The sequence below is a fragment of the Anoplopoma fimbria genome, chromosome 18, assembly GCF_027596085.1.
Source record: "Anoplopoma fimbria isolate UVic2021 breed Golden Eagle Sablefish chromosome 18, Afim_UVic_2022, whole genome shotgun sequence".
NCBI lineage: Eukaryota > Metazoa > Chordata > Actinopteri > Perciformes > Anoplopomatidae > Anoplopoma > Anoplopoma fimbria.
This window is the reverse complement of record NC_072466.1, coordinates 12660440-12681614: the sequence shown is the minus strand read 5'-3', so window position 1 is coordinate 12681614 and position 21175 is coordinate 12660440. Positions and strand designations below refer to the sequence as shown.

At 38.9% G+C, this 21175-nt stretch overlaps 1 protein-coding gene across 1 annotated transcript; it reads right to left on the bottom strand.

The window, feature by feature from the left end:
• Positions 1–392: 392 nt before the first annotated feature.
• slc35f6 (solute carrier family 35 member F6) lies at positions 393–6870 on the bottom strand. The gene is made up of 6 exons (XM_054618510.1): positions 6673–6870; positions 4384–4456; positions 3159–3330; positions 2634–2849; positions 2311–2421; positions 393–1427 (listed from the first exon to the last, which is right to left on the bottom strand). Exons 1-6 carry the CDS (start codon positions 6747–6749, stop codon positions 934–936), a joined length of 1143 nt encoding a protein of 380 aa, XP_054474485.1. The 5' UTR covers positions 6750–6870; the 3' UTR covers positions 393–933.
• Positions 6871–21175: the final 14305 nt, after the last annotated feature.

Genomic DNA, 21175 nt, shown 5'->3' with positions numbered 1-21175 from the left:
GAATTTACAATAATAAGTGTAAATCCCTCTGTTTAAGAACTCAGACGTTTTGATACGTGTCCATCAGTAAAAACAAATCACCCCAAATTTAAGATCAGCAAATATACACACATTTTCTTTTAAAACTGCTTTTCTGCACACATTCTGTATTCAACTAAATTATAGATTAAGGAGATGACACTGCAGCTTGACTACAAAATAAATGTTGAACCACTGCAACACCGGTCTCTGTTGGCATTACTTTGGCACAATCGTACATCACAGTCAGCAACATTAAAAAAAAATAAAACCCGTTCTTAAAACAATATCAAAAACCCGTCGATTCAAGAAAATCTGCATAAAACTTAAAAAGGATTCATTTTCATCTTGTGTGGCAGTAGGTTTCATAAACCTTTTAAAGGATAAACTGATAGAAGAGATATCCACACACTTGGATATATGTATTCTGCATAGATCTAAGAGTGCGATAGTTTGAACTTCCTGATACCTCCATCACCTTAGTGAAGTCCAAGCCAGGTGGAGCGGTGGTTATCCTGCATTGTTTTAAGGATATAAAATATGTGAGCAAATGTTGATACTGGCTATTATCAATGATTATGTTGTTGTTTTGTTATCCATATCTTACTTGAATTAATTATAAAAATCTATACTGTAATACAAAAGGTCTTTGAGACTGGCCTCTGTTAATCTGAAGAAACAGTTGAACAATTCTGGAACTTTTTTGTTTTCTTGACTGGGAGAGCAAAATGAATAATACTCATGTGGCAAACTATTCCTTTAAAAGAGCTAGCCCATTCCCACATAGTATAACATTGAGTGAGGTCAGTTAAAATCTGAGGTGTGAACAAGAACCATATTTAAAAAAAAAAAGAGACTACATAAAAGGTGCATGTCTTTGACAGACAGTCCAGTAGACCGGGACTACTCAGGGTTTTAGCCCTCGTCACTGTTCTGCACCCTGCCGTCACCTAGCAACCTCTCCCTTTCTTCCGGGCCCTCCTCCTCCTCCTCCTCTGTGTTCACCATCCTGGAGCAGCACGGTATCCTGGCCAGCAGGGGGCGGTGCAGTCCGTTGTAGAGCGCCGTACCCACCAGCAGCACCAGGAAGCCCAGAACCTGCAGGCCCTGAAACTTCTCCCAGCCCAGCGCCAGGCTCACGGCCCAGATGACCAGCGTACGCAGGCTGTCCAGCACCATGCGGGTGGTGGCGCTGATCTCTTTAGTGACGCTGATCCCGGCAAAGTTGAAGAAGGCGATGCTGACTGTGTTGCCCAGCAGGGCCAGCATGATGAGGGGCTCGTGCCCGATCTGACAGAAGGCGTCCAGCGCGTCCTCCAGGACCTGCCGAGGGTTGCCGCTGAATTCGCCGACATGGATGAAATACATCGGGATGAGAAGCAGCGACAGGACCACGAACCCAAAGAAACCTGCAAATAGAGAACAGAATTACATATGACATTAAACAGCAGCTCACAACCTTCTTATATAGTCAAAATAAAGTCTTATTGCCCTCCCTCTACGCGTGTGACCAGTTAAATAAAAATAAAATAAAAAACATACATCTCAAATGAAAAACTTGGATGCAGAAAACATGTTTTTTACCGCTTTCTTCTCCTGTTTATTGCAAATATCTTGTGACCCGATAACAACTCTGTGGCAAAAACTGCAGCTAGGAGCAGCTGTTTTAATAGTTCAACTTTAAATGAGAAGGTGTAGCCAGAGTACTTGCAATCAGTAGACAGAGTCCTGAGACTCCTGTGACATGTTGACTTTTGTTACAAATCATTTTTTTTCGTCTGTAAAACATGAAGCCGCCTCCTCGCCGCAGCAAAATGTAATAAATACAGGAACCCAGACTTCGCTGCCACCTGGTGTGACGCCCTGAAAGATACTGATAAGCTCCGTAGAGCTGTGGGTTCATCACTATAAGAGATTATTTTCATATTAAACAAAGTAATTTGATCCATTGATTGTGTAGAATATTGACTAATGCAGCTTTAACAATTTGACATTTAGGTTTAGATTTATTTGGCCAAACTCTGTGGAGAAAGTTCAGTGCCTGTTAATGTCACAAGAATATTTAAAACTCTACTACTAGAGGTATTTCTTCCCTTTTAGATAAATGGTGACTCGTATCTGCTATTTGACCTTTGCATTCCTCAATATTTACTTTTGTTAACATTGGAAAATGAAGACTTTGGCTGTTTTGACTTGTTGTTCATGACCACTACAAGGGTTATAAGTCAAAATGTTTCTTTTGGTGTTCTTGAAACAATGTTGCTTGTAACTGCAGATGAAAAGCTACTGTACCTTCAGTACCAACGGCCCGAAGAGGATGGACATCATGTTTGTAGACAAACTTCTCCTCCAGGACCATCTGCACTGAAACAATGATCTGAGCCATGATGATCAGAAGGTCTCCTGCAGGACAGAAGAGAGTATTGAGGTTGAGGTTATTTGAGTTTTGATCTGTCCATGGTGCTTGGTTGAGTATCCTTTACTGCATCATTAGAGAACATTTAACCAAATAAGTGTTGCACTTTACTTTTCTTGCCATTATCCTGAAACACCATGGACTGAACACAGAGTGGATTACAGCAGATAATAAAGCCTGTAACTTAAATCCACCTCACCTGTGATGATGTCGCTGAGTTTGTGCGTGTCGTCTTGGTGCCCGCTGAAGAAGTCTGAGAGGCCCACGATCAACAGTCCCAGGATGGTGGTGAAGATGCCAACCCACTGGCTGGTCACCAGGCGTCGCCCCAGGAACGCCACAGACAGCAGACCGGTGAAGATGATGACAGCTCCGCGCAGCATCTGGAAGCTGGAGGCGCTGGTCATGTTGAGAGCTGCAAAAAAAAAAAAAGGAAAAAAAGTTGATTTTCCTTCTTGAAATACTTTCTTTTCAACGTCGCATAAATAAACAATTCACATTGCTCAATAAAGCTGAAAGTACTGGCTGCATAACACACACAACAACAACAACATTATCTGTGACTTGAAGTAGATAACTCTGTTTGGCCAATGGGACTTAAGTCATTACATTTAACCTTTGAAGGGCAGAATAGATCAGGGATTTAAAAAAAAAAAAAAGAAAAAAAAATCAACCCCTTTAAACAAGCTTGTGAACAGATAAAAGGCTTCTTAAGGTCACTTACCAACATACATGAGGGAGGTGGCCGTCATGTCACACATGGCGGGAGGGAAGAAGAGGAGAGGGTTGAAGCTCGGGCCGGCGTTCATCTTGGGCTCGGGTCTTCGTCTGTCGTGGCAGAGTAAGATGTAGAAGACGGCAATACAGCTGAGCTCTCCCAGAAACATACCCACGGCCTGGACAGGTAGAGAGGGAGGAAGTCACAGAGAGGGGAAACAGATTATCAATTATTTTTGGGAACAACAAGTGAGACAATAATAACTGATTGGATTTTACTTTTGGTAGAAAACTGAACAAATGTATTGTTTCATTTCAGATGCATCATCTCGTTTCAAGAGGGTCTTAAATTTGTTGCACTTATTTGAAGTGCAAACACATAAATGTTCATATGGAAGGATGAGGTTAATGGAGCTGGGTATCGTCTGAAAACCTTCAACGGAACAATTTTATTTTGTGAAATCTTACTTTGAAAAGAAAAATGATATATATACACTTGTTATCTTTATATATAGTTAAGTTAACTATAAGTTTTTCTATAAAAATATCCATTCAATAAAAGCATCCTAAGTTAAATGTTTAAAAACAAGCAGCTGTGTCAGAACTTTGCATAACTAAAATTGGCAAAAACTTATTTAAGAGGCATTTGATGCCAGTTTACTGTACTTGATGGAATTTGATAATGTCCTACAGACAAGGGCTGGCCGATAATTTAATATAATTATTATTTAGACAATTACGTTGTCTAAATTGATAATAACAAGCACATGATAACTCAAATTTCTCAGAAATCAGATCAAATTCAGTTAAATTAAACTTTTGTACCAAATCTGAGTATTCGGTATTTGTGTGTATGCCCATAATAATAGTCAGAGTAAAGCTAGAATAATTTATGTATTTTTGTCTTGGTTATTTCACTTGAGACTGTTATGTTCATTTTTGCACTAACATTCTTAATGAAATCAGAAAATAATCTGTGTTTTTTTTTTTTTTATCTGCAAAGTGTTTAATTCACACAGGAGAATAATACAGGCGTTACCAACGTGCTATATCGTGATATGAAATGACCTGTATGGTGACAGGAGAGTTTGGCCATGTGGCCCAGCTCTACTCAGACACATTTTGGTGAGTAACTAGACAGAATTGAGGATCAATACACAGCCCTCTAGGTCCAATGTGGTGTGGAGTGAATATAAATTGCTATATAGTAATGTCACAGTTCATTACTTTACCTGTACAAACGGGTGAGTAAATGGATGTTCAGGGTCATCGCGGCAACCCTTCGCTGAGAACATGTCGGCCCATCTGTCAGACAAGAAGCCGTTATTGATATTTTACACAACAAAATATAAAAGAAAGTCGTTTAATATGAAAGGGGTTTGCCACACAGATAGAGCTGCAAAGAGAAGTTGATTAATCAACATTTATTTTTATAATCAATAATTGTTTTAGTCATTTTAATTTACAAACTTTTGCTGGCTCCAGCTTCTCAAATGTGATGACTCGCTGCCTTTCTCTGTCATATGTAATATTAAACTAAACAAGCAATCTGAACACTTTAACTATGGGGAAAATAGAACAGACAATTTCCACTATTTTTGGACATTTTATGAACAAACAAGTAACAGAATGAGCAACAATACGTTTCTGATTGTAGAACGGAGTTTTGTTTGTTTCTCATTTTGTATTTTTTCATAATATGCCTGCGTTTGACTGACAACCAACTCATAAATACCAGTGTGAGGAAGATTTCTGCAGTGAGAGCACATTTTGTTTCACTTTGCCCTCACATAGAATATTGGACAGTCAGACAAAATGATTCGGATGCAGTTGGTTGTGAAGTTAATGAGTACTTAAGTCCATATAATCCACTGACTTCTATAATCAGACAGTCAGAGGAAGCATGACCAGCATGTGAGCGTCCTGTCGGCTTTAAAATGCAAGACAAGGGAATGTGGTGATGACACTGCAATTTCTTCCAACAGTTACGTTGGAAGAAATTGCAACGTCCAGAGCTCGTCCAAACAGAGAGAAACTTGATCCAAATCTGAGGTGACTGTTCCTGTTTGTTTCTGGTCACTGTGTTTGGGTTGATTATCTTGAATGTGGTGCAGGTTTGCAAAGAGGGAACTTGCACCATAAACTATCAATCTTCATGCTGTATTTGATCTCAGCTATGGGGCTTTAAACCCAGCGAGGCGGCGCTGTGACGAGGCCGGTGTCAGGTGACTGTAGTGAAACTTTACCTGTTAGTTGCCGTTTCTCCTCCGAGCAACATGACACAGCTTGCTTCGTCTGACACATTAACACTCAGACCGTGATTCATTCAACATTTCTTGAGTTTTGTTTTGCTGACAATACCCACAAAAGGACAGAGAAGTGTGTCAAGCAGCAGGGAGCTGACATCACAGATTTATTGGGGAAGCTAAAAAAGCTGAAGGTCTAGTTTCACTAGAACAGAAAAACTTCTTCCTATCTTGACAATAACTAGAGAGTGCTTACATGTATTAGTCATAAATAATTTAAATTATATATCAAGAAAAAATAACAAATATTCGCTCCAGCTTCTCAACTGTGAGGTTTTTTTTTTTACACTTTTCTCTACTGGTAAATCAAATATATTCTGGGTTTTGGACTGTTGGTGGATGAAAACAAGTAATCTAAAAATATTAAAAGGACATTTTCACTTTTCTTGTGATGTTTTAAAGACCAAAGGGTTAATCAATAATATGATAGAATAATCTGCAGGTTAACTGAAAATGAAAGTAGTTGTGAGTTGCAGTCTTTTAAATAAATCCACCATCATTTCAGGACGGAAATGACGATGATTTATCGCTCTTTCCCCGTCAAAAGAAAGCTAACAGTCACCACTATTGATCACTAATCGATTGTTTAGATCGTTTATCAAGGGAATAGTTCAAAACATTAACATTAACAGTAGGACAAAACAAGCCATTTCAAGATGTGATTTAATTTGCATTTAATAATTAAAGTTATAGATAGTTGCAGCTAATAAGCATATCATATTTCTTGCCAGCTATTTGTATTTAAACACAGATAGCTAATGATAATGCCATTGTACAATCAATTTGTTATTTGACTTAAGATAACCCGCTTTAAAGTGTCTCTACATCCCATCCTGAGTTGCTTCCTGGCATAAATCTTATCATGTCAATAACAGAGATTAAAATGTCTGTCCCCCATTAGCTTTTTATCACACTTAACGCTCGATAAGGATGTTTATATTAGCCCCACCGTGAAGCTAACAAGCTAACAATAGGTTAGCAAATAGATACAATAGTAGCTTCAACTACAAGAGGATAGCATGCTAATATTTGTAACAAAAGTAAACAAGCCAGTTCGATTAATCAGCTAGTAAATAAGTACTGACGTTACAGTTACAATTCTCATTTTTTATATAAAGCATTGGTACTCTGCTTTACCAGGAAACCATCCTACAGTGAATGAACTTTAACTATGAACACATGACACCAGTAAACAACAGAATTAAATGTACTCACTTTGCGGATAATGTGTTGAGAGAGCCAGTTGTGAGCATAAGTCCCGCGAGGAACAGCTGGTATTTAGTCCAAGCCATGCTGGACGTGTGCAATGGGGCAAACAAACCGGGGACAGACGAGCACCGGGCTGATTGCTGTCCCCACAGTCCTCAGTGGGATCTAGTCTGCCTGCAAAGGTCACATGACAACCCTGAGTCAGCTGACCGCTCAGCAAAGTACGCGCTGCATTCACGTGCTGTCGGAAATTGCCCAATAAACAAAGGAAGATTGAATGAAAGCTTTATGATGTATCTATTTTAATGGTCAAAGTCTGCATGCAAAAGTGTAAATTCAGCAAATTAAAGGTCTCTATTATTGAAAAAAGGTACATTGATATAATAATCATATCATCATCATACGGTAACACAATGTTTTTATTCACATGCTAAATTATATCTTTAATGCTAAATTTGCTCTACTGTTGAGCCCCGGATTAGTTGTAAAAAAATATACAATGTTTGATAAAGTTTATTCAAAAAAACTCTGTGAAAGAATTGAATGATTGTTTTATAAAACTAGAGGAACCAAACATATCCATATTGCTAGTTTAATACAAAAAAAAAGCCTATTAATAGTAAACCTATTTGTGCCTTCAATATATATAACTTAATAGGAAAATAGCAAATATCTGAGGCCTACATTGTAAGGACTGCTGCAGCAGGTAATAACGCAGTAAAAAGAAAAGTGTGTGATTTGAAACGCAGTATAAGTCTATACCTGATGTGGGAAACTGCAGTAGTTTCTCATCACACTGGCAAGGGTTCTAATAAATGTTGTTGCAATTAAAATACTATGTGTAACATGGTTTGATTATGTCATTATTTTTTTAATTTCCAAGATCAATAAAAGAGGAGTTAAGGAGGGGGCCTTATACGAAGTCGATAGGCATCAAGGATAAACAGCAGGGGGCGTCAAAGACCGACTAGACTATCTAGGATAACAAAGTGGGATCACAGACATTTTTCCCCTCTGTGGCCTCACATTGCTTAAAATTAGGAACATTTTCCACTAGAATGCCGAGTGCTTTTGATGTCAATTTTAGGCTTTCCAAAGCCTGTAATTGAATATAAAAACAAATAAAATCAAATATAATAATACAAAATAATAAATAAATAAAACCTTTTGTCAAGCATGCATGCACACACATCGCCTACTGTTCACACTTCATCTAATTAATTCATCCACACCCATGTACATTGACAATAGAGTTAATCTCCCGTCTGACACAAAGTCAATTTATGATGCAAAGTTCTTATTTTTTTTCCTTTATTGATCATCACCTGCTTTAAAGATCAATAATTGGTTACTCATTACAAATTAATGAAATACAAGTTTTTTTGTACTGGATTTAGCAATGCATCTTAGTGCTTCAAAGATTTCGATTTAATAAGAGTTTTGAAATCTTATGACCTTAGTTAAGATGGTCATTAATTTAGTGCTGGATGTCCTCTTTTACTATAAACAGCTGTGGGAAAATCTGAAATGAAGCCAGCACCGGCCCATCTTTTACACAGCTGCTGTCATCAGTCTGTCATGATAACCCCCTGACCAATTCATGACCTCTCACATTGTCTTTCTTTTTCTTTAAGTTTAGCTATCACAGGATGGATCCCAACATCACACCACCTTAAGCTAAGATTAAGTTTTTTATTTTTGCTAGTTTATGATTGGCACTTAAATGATGCACATTTGCTTATGTTGCCACATGTGTGTGTGTTGAACAAATTCTATATTGTTATTTTGTTTGAGACACTTATATCTTTACTGCAAGGGATGCAAAATGATAAAATCAAACTTATAAGAGCATTATATAAAGTTTAAGTCTGCAGGCTTCATACTATGGGTATAATGGTAATGTCAACCAAAATTCAAGGCAATCCACATACTTATTATCAAGACATTGATCTAAAAACCACATATGTCAACTTGCCGCTAAATGAAAAGTCGATGGAAAACCAGAGTCATTTGGATACATCTTCAGAAGCCCATCTATGTCTTATTTGCTGAGATATCTTAGTTTTGAAGCAGGCGGTGGACCGACCAACCAACATAGGAATTGCAGTCTCTAGATTAAAAAAAAAGTCTATCCTCCTGGGTGAATTTATGATGCAATAACCTCTAGTTGCATGGTCAGTATGTATACTTTTGTGGTATCGTCCACCTGCCATATAAGGATCAGCTACTCGATGCCAGGGTAACTATTCTTTTAAAATTCAGGTACTGCAGGATATTTGTAAAAAATCATCTTCAGTGAGCCTGTAATTCTTGAAAATGTGCCCTTGATGAATCACAACATCTGTGGCATCCATGAAAAAAATATGAGTGCCCAGGAGCATTATCATTTCACGCTGAATGGCCCGGAAACATTTGATTGACATCCAACCTCCAGTGGTGTGAAGTTGGACCTGCGGGAGGGAAAGGTGGCGGGGCAGCACTTTATATGAACACGCAGCTCATCTGAGGCCACTGAAATGTCACATGACAGGGTCTGCTGAGCCGACTGAGGCTGGTAACAGCTCGTTAAAAAGCTTCATGTGGGAACTGTTCACCTTTCTGACCGCAGAATTATTCATGATCACCATTCAGCAATGCTCACCTGTGCATACTTTGCATAGATATCACTGGTAAACTTGTGACTCCGTGCTGTTGCATAACATGTGCATCTGCTCTGTCCAGAGCAAATGCAGGATCGTTCACCTGAAGACAAATGTAAGCAGCAATGTATTCACTGAGAAGTTTTACATCTCTGCCATGATATATTTACCATTAAATACTTGTGACTTCTTTTTAGTCGACAATAATTAGATCGTTTTTCTTTACTGTTAAAATGTTGTGATATATGGAAATCTGTATCACAAAAATAAGGGATTAAGTGATTTTCAAGGCTAAAACATGTCTTATAATACTGGCCAGTTAGAAATCTTTAGTAGTCATCAATATTTATGAAAAAGCAGAAACTGTCAGTTGTGTGATCACTTTCAGATGTTTACATCCTGGGACTGCAGTTTGACCTTTCCTGTACAAAAGGTGGCTCACCCTTACTGGCATTGTTTATATATTGATTTACAGCTGTGCAATTTACTGCCCAAACTTTTAATACCAGAATAAAATAAACAACAGTTACCATGAACTCTGGAGACACAAAGCAAGACTTCCAGGCAGAGCTACTGTTTAAATATCATTCTTACCATTTAGGAAATTCTCATGCGCAAGAGAAAGGACAGAGGATTAGGACAGGAGTTAATTCAGGAATGAAAGTCTAATTAGGTCTGCAAATCTGTAACCAAACTATATGTAGAACATTTTTAGGAAGTTTGAGATTCAGTTGAATCGAGGTCAGGAGCCGGAGTCCATATTTGGCCACAGTAACACAAGGAGGGTGAATTGTAACTGTAATTGCTGGACTTTAGATCCGCCTGGCCTCTGTAAAAAAAACAAGACTGGTTAGATTCAAATTATGTTTTTATTGACATGCAAATAACTTCTTTAATTTGTAACAACACCAATTTCTGAACAGAAACTAGAATTCAAAGAAAAATACAACTGTCAGATGAGAATAATTGCAGGAAGAGCAATACAATCAGTCTCTGTGGACACAAAACAAATTAAAAAAGATGAATTGCTTGTTTTTTTCATCATTGACACAAACTGTAGGCTGCAACCTTTTAACTTACATAGCAACTTTACTGTTGGCTTTGCAAAATGTTAATAAAACAAATTAGATATGCTGGGTATCTTAAAATAAGACAACATCTCTGACTCAGACACGCCTGACCTGCGAGCTGTTGTCTCCCCTGTCCACTCATCTTTTCTGTGTTATCCACTGTATCAGCAACACACCAGGACAGTAACTGTCGCTGTGGCGATTATGCATTAGTCGCTGAGGGCTGTCATGGGTTACGCAATCGCTCTCCAGCGGTGCTCGATGTTCTAGCAGCCAGAACCTGCTCTCTTAAGTCCCTGCATGGCAGAAGAGGCCATTTAACACACAGGGCTTTTCAGGAATTATTAAGTAGTTTGTCCCTTTGAGAGTTTTCAAAAGAGGAGGATTTACATGGACAGAATTCTTGAGAAGAGAAAAAAAACCAACCACCTGGATTATCCATTTGTTGTTCACTTTTCTTTCCCATTGAGCCCACTCAATATACATATAAATAGACCTCAGAAGTGTTGTTATGATTAGAGAACAGAAAAGGAGGAGAGTTGTCATTTTTATCTTTGCTGAAGTGAGAGTCAGACTGTTCTGGGAGAGCATGTCAAGGTATTTTATTTCTTTCTTTCCCAATTTTTTTACTTAATTTCACACTTCCCTTGTGGGATTAATTTTTCAAAAAAATGATCAAAACAGTTACATAAAACTGATATATTTTATGTCTGCCAGTTCTGCACATTTTCAATCAATGGGTAACTTGAACTCACACATGTTATGGTCCTAAACTGAACTGCTAACAAAACACTTAAAGGTAATATATATATCATCATGGAGATAAAACCACATTCCCTTATGAATAAAACAAGAGCTTACCAACAGCAGCGATCTCATCTTTCAAACATAAAGTGTGGCTACAATATTTTCTGAACATCTTTAAGTTTGACATAGTGAAAATGAATGTTTTGTGGGATGTGTTAAGTTATGGTCCAAAGAAAAGTTATGGTCCAAAGAAAACAAAATTAAAGTTGGTGTCAGTCTTGCTTTTTTTGTGAAGTGAAACATAAGGTATTCCCACCACAATGATTTCCATATTTTTCTTTGGTAATTTACTGTGTAAAATATTTTGTTTATTTGTTTTTTATCTGTTTTGTCTCTTTTTAGGTGTGGTGGGACTGTGACTGTAAATTTGCTGTTATAAACATTTTAAAACGTCACTGTTGATTGATATACATTTTCCTTCTGTGTTTTTTTTCATTGAGAAATATTGTTGGCTAAGATAAGTAAGTACAAAAACAAGAAGATTATCAATAATGTTAATATCATCATTAATCCTTCAACATTACATTGTGCAGAATGTCACTTTGCTTTTTTGTATGAATTTCACAACAATCACTTCAGCTCATATCTCATATCTGATTATCTAACCGTCGAGGAGCTTTTGCGACATTGCCAGGGTGTGCGGGGGTACGGAGAGCCTGGCAAATTTTCCTGCAGATCTTCTTGGAGGACACCTAATCACAAGTGACACAGGAGCAGCACTGCAGATTTGATGTTAATCCATGTTGAAGTCAGAAACATTTCCAAGGCTCTCAGCGGTTCTTTCTAGATAAAAAGGGCGCAATTGAAATTGTGCCATGACGGCTGCGATGTGATACCTATTTCAATCATTTACACACACCTTAGGTTAGGAGTAAGGAGTCAAAAACCTGGACTATAATATATAATATACTGTCAAGCTTTGAGATCTGCCCCAAAACACAGCCGCTTGTATCTGTTCCTCAACTTGTATTCAATATTCAATATAAGCTGTTTTATAAGCTAATTCTCTTAGAATAAGCATGTCATAATTAAAGGTGTTAATATGTCCTAAGGATGCACATTTTGTCTGAAACTTATCATTACTCAAAAATTTGTACGCACATTATCATAACGACACATGTGGCGAGAATGAAACACAAACATAAACACAATGACCTTTTTCTTTTTTAGCTGTCAAAGCAAAGTTGAGCCTACAGGGTTGACATGATATTACAGAGTCTCCCTAAAGCTTCGACTATTCTCTGGTCAAAGATGGTGTTGCATTTTTAGTTCGAACTCAATGTACTATGACGTTGGAGAAAGAAAAAGCCTCTGAAGGAAAAGGTAGGAAGAACATGAAATATATTACAGTAAGACTGGATGTAAATAAAATATGGAGTAGAAAGACATTCAAGTATGAAAATTAATGATGTAAACAATAGTGAACAACTTAAATTCTTAAAATTCTTCCTCAACAGCCTAAATCCTGAATGGAAATACTGAATGTTTGAATGACTGTAAGGCCTCTGAGCTATATTTTACTCTGCAGATTGTGTTACTTCATGACGTGCAGGTTTTTTGATGTCTGATGGCTGTGATGCTCTCTTTTGATTGTCCCTCTGCAGTGCAGCTCTATCAAATCAACCTGGCAAACCCTCCATATTAGTGGTGTATTACTTCTGATCAGACACAGACCCTCTGATGATCCAAGCCTTTCCTCACCAGGTTTGGTCTGATGAGACAAAGGATGTCTTACTTGGCAGAACATTTGCAGACGGAAAAAGTAACACAGCTTATAGTATAAATAAAAGCCTATTGAACAAGGAAAACAGAGAGCAGCAGCACACTCACTCCTTTAACCATTTAATTGGTTGTTCCCTGGTGTGGCCACACTTTTAGTCTTCCAAATTTTTTTAAGAATTTCCAGTGACATTAATATTTCGAGGTCTGCCTCGCTAACACTGTAAGGAGATGTTGTTCCAAACAGAAAGTCAGTGATGAATTCACTTAACCATAGAAATATAGTTCAGATAAAGTTTCACTGTATTAAGACCAGTGCAAAGATATAATTAAGAAAATATATATTGCTACTCTAGAAAATGTAATTGTGTTATTCTTCATGAATGCATGACTAGCAGTTAGTTTTTTAAGGAAAATCAAACAAAATGATTTAACATTATCTTCTGGCTCAGGGAAAGTGACACATATAACTCAAACAAAAAATGTATCCTGCATTTACTGGACCCACTTCAGAGAATGCAACTCCTTCTAAATTAAATTATATTCCATATAATGGTAGTTGCGATATGTTGTTGGTCACAGACTGGAGATCATCGGTCTCCCAGCTTCACAGTTCCTCTGTAGCACATCAGGGATTGCAGTGATATCAGTCACATGGGTCCTGGTCTTGTTCTGCATGCTCTCGCTAGTGTTCCCGCTTGTTCTCGTCTGAGCTGACGGCGTCAACCGATCAGAAGAACATCTCGCCCAGTGCCAACAGCCTGTTTGGCCACAAAGCCTGGGTTCATGTCTGAAGCCGTGCAAGCAGAATGATTACAGAGGAGATGGGAGGTGGTGGTGGTGATGGGGGTGGGGGGAGGAGGAGCCGGAGGTCGCAGTTATGTAACACCACTAATGTCAGACCATCACAGAAGATGAGACCTTCCCCAGCATCCCTGTTGCTGTATGCCAATTTCTCTTTACATTACTTGAAGTAATGACATTATAGCCATTCTGAATCGTGGAAGTCCGACTCTTCAAACCAATGTGTCCAGTTGATTCAGGTGTAACATGAAGAGGGAACAAGGTCAGTGTGTTCTGACTTCTATGGAAATGTTTTTTTTATTTTTACAAGTGTGTTAAATCCTATCCATCATCTGTGTAGCACCTGTTTCCGGTTGATTTGTACAGCACATGTAAAGCATCTGCATGTGAATTCCTCCTGTGATTGCTCTCACATTTCACAAATAACACAAAAATAGCAAGAAGCCAGAGTTAGATAGGATGAAAAGGTTAATTATGGCAAACATCCCAACATTTCATCTGCTGACAGGGAGAGAAAAACTCCAGGTGTTACCTGGAGAAAAATAAAGAAGTTATTTTCTAATTCTGGTCTTTAAATTCCCCACTGAGAATAAGTGTGCAAATGTTGCCTAATTGTTGTCTTATTGACAAAAAACCCATCCCTTCTATCATCCAAATTGTCATAATATATTTTAATTGGATTGGATGTTGTTTAACTGCTTTATCAAGGGCACATTATCCATCAAAGATTAAATTTCATTCTCAGAAATCATGTTTCGGATAAATCCTTTATCATCTTTGTTCAGTAAAGACATCTGACCTTAAACTATTTGAAATTCAAAGACAGACAGAAAAACAACCCAGAGAAAAGAGTAAAGGGGCCTTTTGGCTTCATCTCTTTCTGTTGAGAAAGTAAATGTTCAGTGAGATCAGGGACAGAAATATTTATGTCATGATTTCACAAGAAGCAAAAAGAGAGGATTGTGTTCAATGTGTCAATTTTGGGTTTTGATTTATTTACATGCGCTTTAAGTGCCAACACGAGACAGCAGTCTCAGCTTGATGTCAGCAGACAGTTAAATGGTAATGCTAAACAGTTAAGCTAACCCTTTAATCACCGCCCATATAAGTTAAAGGAATAGTTCAGCATTTTGGGAAATATGTGTATTCACTTTTTTGCCTAGAGTTAGATGAGACGATTGATACCACTCTCTCGTCTGTACTTTAAATGCTTTGATAACTGGCCAGTTAGCTTAGCTTAGCATAAACAGGGGGAAACAATTAGCCTTGCTTTTGTAGAATTAACAGACAGAAATGAAAGTGGCATCAATCTTCTCCTTAGACTCAACTCTTTAAAAGTATAAAACTTGACAATAAAAGTCAGCACATAAGGCCCAACTTACTTGCTGTTTCTGAAGCTTTCAATCACACCTTGTGCCCTCCCTCAGTGGATGGTGTTTCTCAGTTGTCATGGAGATGGTTTAGTTATCATGTATGACCTAAGAAAGTATGGAATTTCATCAAGCTGCTGTTTTGCAGGTCAAGGGTGAATCTTCAAACTAAATAAACAAATTAAAATATAAAATGTAACTGAGGACCTGGTTTATGCTCTGAGGAAGGCCTGTGGCCGAAAGATTTCAATAAGATGAAGCAATACGGCGTTGACAGCTTTCACAGTGTGTCTCTTATTTCTACTTTTGAACTGGTTTACGTGACATCTCAAAAATGCGGCAATGTTTATGTGAGACAGGAACGATTAGAAATAATAAAAAGACTGAATGACAGATTGAAAGAGAAATTCCCAATTTACAGTTTGGGAATGGGCCTTTGGCTTTTATGTTTGACATCCTGTTGATTTATTTTTTCATGAGTGACACCAATCAGTGTGACATTTACAGGAAGTGTTTCTTTGCTGTCAATCTCAACAAAGATAATAGTGATGGGAAAGCGTAATTTTGACATATAGATTGGAAATGCCCACCAATCTTACTTTCTTCAAGAGAGATGGTTTACAGCAAATAGACAGACATTTCCTCTCTATGTGATTAACAACAGAGAATGGAGCAGGCCATTAATGGCATTTTTCGCTAGTGATATAAAGGTCCTGGCAGTACTTGCAGTTTCCTGTGAAAAATTAGTTGGCTTAATGCGATGCAATGGGATTGAGGTGTGAGAGGGACCTAATACAGGACATTCAGAGGTGGAGGCTCTGGAAAGATTAGAAACCCATCATCCACTAAACAACCACCTTCATCCTCTCCACTTTCATTCATTCTTGTGAATATGCTCTGCTGACTCTGAAAAGGACTCATCCAGAGATTATTCTGTGGAATAATGACTGCGTATTCTACAAATTGCCAATCTTGGGAGACAAAAGAGTTACAGGAAAAAGCTCAGAGGAAATAAAGGAAGAGGTGGTTGAATGTGTGCAAATGTTGAGGAAAAAATGGACAATTCACACATTTTCAGGCAGATAGATGTTTTTTTTCCTGCCAGCCCCACTTTAACCTTCTTGTTAAGTTACAAACACTTGTGTGGCTTCTTCCCTCAAAATCAGTACCTTGGTTTGACAGCATGTTGATAACTAACTGTTCCACTCTAACAAGGTGAAGCTGTTTTCTTGGGGAAATGGCTTTTTAGAGACTGCTCTATATACTGTATTTTCCACTTAACTGCATGTAACCTCTGATAATGTTTACTTGTATCTGAAATGTCTTATATAAGAAGACAGGCAATATGTGTCTTTGCAATTCATATTATTATATTTATTTGTCACCAAACTCTTCTTTTGGAGCACTAACATGGTTTAACATAAGCATCACTTAAGATTGAACATTTCTTCAGTTTATTTTGTAATGCTTGGCCAACCAAGCATGAGGTACTGCAGCCTGTCAGATGTAATTTGTGTCCTTGAACTCACAGATCCATGCATTTTCTGTAGTTTACTCATATAACAAAGCTCTAATGACGTGCTCATCAGGGTCTATTTAACAAGACTGAGAATGACATCTTCAAAAGTGTTTGGATAGCGTTATAAAGCTTGGATAAATAGTGCAGAACCAAAATACAGAGTAAGTTAGAGACTGAATAGATAAAACCTCCAAACCATGCGTCATGCTTGATCACGGCTAAAGCTACAGAGGACAGGATGTTTTCAATATTGTTTCTGGGAATTTGGTAGAGAACAGGCTTCCATTGAAGTGCACAAAAATACCCATTGAGAGAATTTATAACTGTATCTTAATTAACTGTTTTTAATCAATGTTTGTCTGTTAGATTTATATGATGATTATCATGGTTATTTGGTTGCTATAAATAAGTAGATATCGCTGCACTGGGGGTCCTTGAACTCTTAACCTGAGTATTTCCAAAATCCATATTTCCAAAATCCTGGGTACAGTTCTGCTTATCATGCCTCAAAAAAGAAATATTCCACACTGCAAAGTGCTGCTGCATGAGAACATACCGTTTCTTTGCAAACTTATGATATATGGAAATTAATGTTAACACTGAAGGGCCTTTAGAAGGTGGGGCATGTTTTAACAAGGTATGTATTTGGATGTGGAAGCATGACATTTAAATCCCCCAAAGTCTACCTCAATCTGAAAAGATTTCTTCAAATTTTTCAAATCTCTGCAGAATTAGAAAAATATTGAAAGAATATTTGGTACCTGTTTTAATCATGTACATCTTGTTTCAATCAAAATATTGGTCCTGCAAGACATGAGTAAAACTAATCAAGCACCAAGAGATACCAAGGCCAAGTCTCAGGTCATTGATGAACAGATATGTCAAACATCTATATTGTTGTTACATCAAATATATGGTTAACTACTTGCACTTAAAGATAACTACAACAAGATTTGTTACTCGTTCTTGATTAACTTTATGATGGTGTCGTATGAATAACAACGACAGGTGATGTAAAGATAAAGATGAGCTGTAGAGCATGTCAGGCCTCATGTCAGGCCTCATGTCAGGATACGTTTGGTGAAGGATGAAAGGTAACGAAGGACATCGAGATCTCAGCTGATTGCTTCTCCTTGTAAGTGGAGTGGAAGAGTTCATGGTTTGCAGCTATAAAGGTGAGAACAGTGACAGTGACAGTTATATAATAACAATCACAACAGGGGTGAGTAAACTTACAGTCACCTCGTCCTAATTCTGGTTATGTAATGTTGCACCAAAGCCTCGCTGAAAAGTTTACCATGATGAAAACACAGAATGACACAGTGAGTTTTTTTGCTGCAACGGTGTGTGAACAGGCCACGGCCACATTTATACAGCATGTTTTATAAATTAAAAAGCAGCTTTTTGTTGTAGGGAGAGTGGGGTAAAGTGAGACATTTTTTACATTTGCTCCCCTCTAAGCGAGCTAAAATGACATATCAGTAAAATGTACACATTTACCATTAATTCAGGATGTTTCCTAGCCATGGAAATTATCAGAATGAATTCAGGACGAAGGGCAGTGAAAATATGATTGTTTTTTAAAAAGTGGTCTTGTGTCTCACTTTACACCATCTCAGGGGTAAACTGAGACAGACCAGCGAAATCAATGGGGTAAAGTGAATCAGCAAGGGGTAAACTGATCCACTTACTTTATCCACTCTGAAACTACCATAACAACACATTTTGTAACAGTTAGAATCCTGACAGCTAGCTTGACAACCACACATTCCACAACTAATTTCAGACTAGTAACAGAATCATGGGGATTGTCAATTAAGCCCTTTTTTTTCCTAAACACTTTAAAGTAACTCTGAACAAAATCAAATACAACATAGTATAATTCAAATGCTTTATGTGTTAACTCGAAGTAGGCTACTCTACATTCCAGCCCTGAAGGTTACAGGGAAAGATGAAGAGCTGCTCTCTCCGTGTGGTTCCTCCAGGCCTTTTAGGTTGAGGCAGCTTCTTCACCACGTCACTTTTATGAACATGTGCCACATCATTTTCCTTTATAGCAAACATGGGTCTCTCCCACTCTTTCGTGTTTCCCTTGATTCTTCTGAGAAATTGTGCAAGTATTTCGTCATCCTCAACTTTCTCAACCATGCCAATGTAACGGACGCTCCTGTGTTTGGTTGCAAAGTTTACTATGACAAAGTCACCCACGGACAGATCTGTGTTTCCTGGATCACTTCTCTCATCCTCAGAGCTCTCTTCGTCAGACACATCATCAAGTGGGACAGGGACATCACTCTCCTCAGAGCTGCTAACTACGATTTTCTTTTTGGTTGCTTTCTTTTTCGGTTTTCCCTTTTCTTTGCTATTCTGCTTTTTCCCTGCCAGTTTCTTTTGACTTTCTTTATAAGCCTTTTCAATTGCCTGCTTCTCAGGAGTATCAGTTATGATGGCTGTCTTCACACGCTTTCGTTTGGTTTGTGTTCTGGGGGAACATTTGGGAAGTGGCACGATTTCACGAGGGGACACATATCCAGGTCGGCTGGGAACACGTGGCACATCTGAGTCAGCTGGCGGGGCACATCCATGTGGACCATGCGCAGTGGATGAATTAGCATCATCGAGTAATTTATCTGCAGCGGGTGGACCATCTGCAGCGGGTGGACCATCTGCAGCGGGTGGACCATCTGAAGTGGGTGGACCATCCGGATCATCTGCAGTGGCAGGCTGCAGCTCAGGGTTTGGCCGGTCGGACACCATGGATGGTGCAAACGCTCCATCAGGGAAAATTTCTCGGTTATATGGGAAAATCCCAGTGGACCTAAATCCAGAAGTGATGTTGCGTGGTGTCACTGCTGACATGAAGGCCTCATTCACAAGTCCAGCAATCTGGTAGATGGAGACTGTTTTGCCAGGGTTGGATCTCATCCACCCATCAAGAGCTCGGCTGTATTGGGTCTTGAACGGGCCATACACGGTCACGTCGAGAGGCTGCAATCGATGGGATGTGTGGGGAGGGATGGTGAGCAGAACAATACCGTTGCTCTTGGCTACTTCTACTGCTTTGAGTGAGATGTGAGCCTTCAGGTTATCCAGGATAAGCAGCATGGGACGGTCAGGGGTGCAGTTAGTGTGCTGTATCAGGTGATCAAGGAACTTGGGCCAGGTGTCTTCATTCATCCATCCCGTTCTGGTGGAGGTACCTTTGGCTCCTGGAGGTACTCCTGGAGGTACCTTTGGCTCCTGGAGGTGCTCCTATCATCACTTGTGCCTCATGGCATTTGTCTCACTTTCCCCCACCACCACCATTTTAGAAAAAATTACCTCTCTTAGTAATTCAGGCTAATCTTCAGCTAGCATCATCACATGGTTTTATATGTTGGTAGTTCATCAACATGTATGATATAAGTTTTTCTACCTGAATCAATTTGCTTTGGCACAACAGTTGATTAAGTTGACAGCAAGAAAATTTACTTTAACATGCAAAAAATATATTTTTGTGAAAAAAACATGCTTACCACAGCACCAGGAGGTTCTCTCCTTCATGGCCAAGGGGAAATGGGAGGGGCTTGAAAACATAATGGTCACATGACCACAAATGTGTCCCGTTGCCTAGATACAGGGGGTGTCTCACATTACCCAATGTCTCACATTACCCCGTTCTCCCTATGTTATTATAAAGTAATTTTGCATGTTTACTCTGTAGCATGAAATAAATAAAAAACATCTTTATTTGCTTGGTAAAAAGTTGTTTTCTCCTGTTGAGTTTCACAAAGGTCAGATTTTCAGCCGAATGGATGCTGGCTTTGTATTGTTGTTGAAGGCATCTCTGTTTGTTCAGTATTTATTCCCTTATAGTACTAAAGGCTGAGATAGTCCAGTTCACCTGCAATATGTACAGCATTGAACGTTGAATGTATATAGAATGACGTATGCTCCACCGCAAACAGCTGTCTGTAATACTGTATGCTATAGAGACAGAGCACAACTGACTCCCGCCCACACCGCAGGGAAAAACTATTCATTGACTTTGTACTGAAGGCACCTCATTGCCTCTTTAGTCTGCAAGAAAGCCACATAAAAACACTTGAAAGCTTTTATGTGGTGAGATGCAGAGTTAAAGGACCCAGAAATGAGTTTTGATAAGCTGCCGAACCAAATCCTGAGGATACAGGCAATAAGACATGAGGCATCATCCAGGCTCTGGTCATCTCCCGCCTGGACTACTGCAACTCACTACTTGCCGGAGCCCCGGCGTCGGCCATCAGACCTCTGGAGCTTGTCCAGAAAGCTGCAGCACGTCTGGTGTTCAATCGCCCCAAGTTCTTGCCTCGGGGCGATTGGTTGCCCCGTCGCTCAGAGGTCCCTGCGGCCGATCCACCCGGTCACAGCTCTTTTCTGTCCTGGCCCCACAGTGGTGGAATGAACTCCCCACCGACGTCAGGACAGCAGAGTCGCTGCCCATCTTTCGGCGCAGGCTGAAAACTCACCTCTTCAAGAAGCACTACCCTGAGCCTTCCTCGTAGCACTTATTGCATTCATATTAGTTGTTGCACTTACTGTATTCGTATCAGTTCGCTGCAC

Coding starts and splice junctions, on each gene's coding strand:
- slc35f6 (XM_054618510.1), bottom strand. CDS start 6,749: ATGGCTTGGACTAAATACCAGCTGTTCCTCGCGGGACTTATGCTCACA. Junction 2,422..2,633: donor ACTCAGCGACATCATCACAG/GTGAGGTGGATT, acceptor TCTGTCCTGCAG/GAGACCTTCTGATCATCATG. Junction 1,428..2,310: donor TCGGGCCGTTGGTACTGAAG/GTACAGTAGCTT, acceptor CTCTATTTGCAG/GTTTCTTTGGGTTCGTGGTC.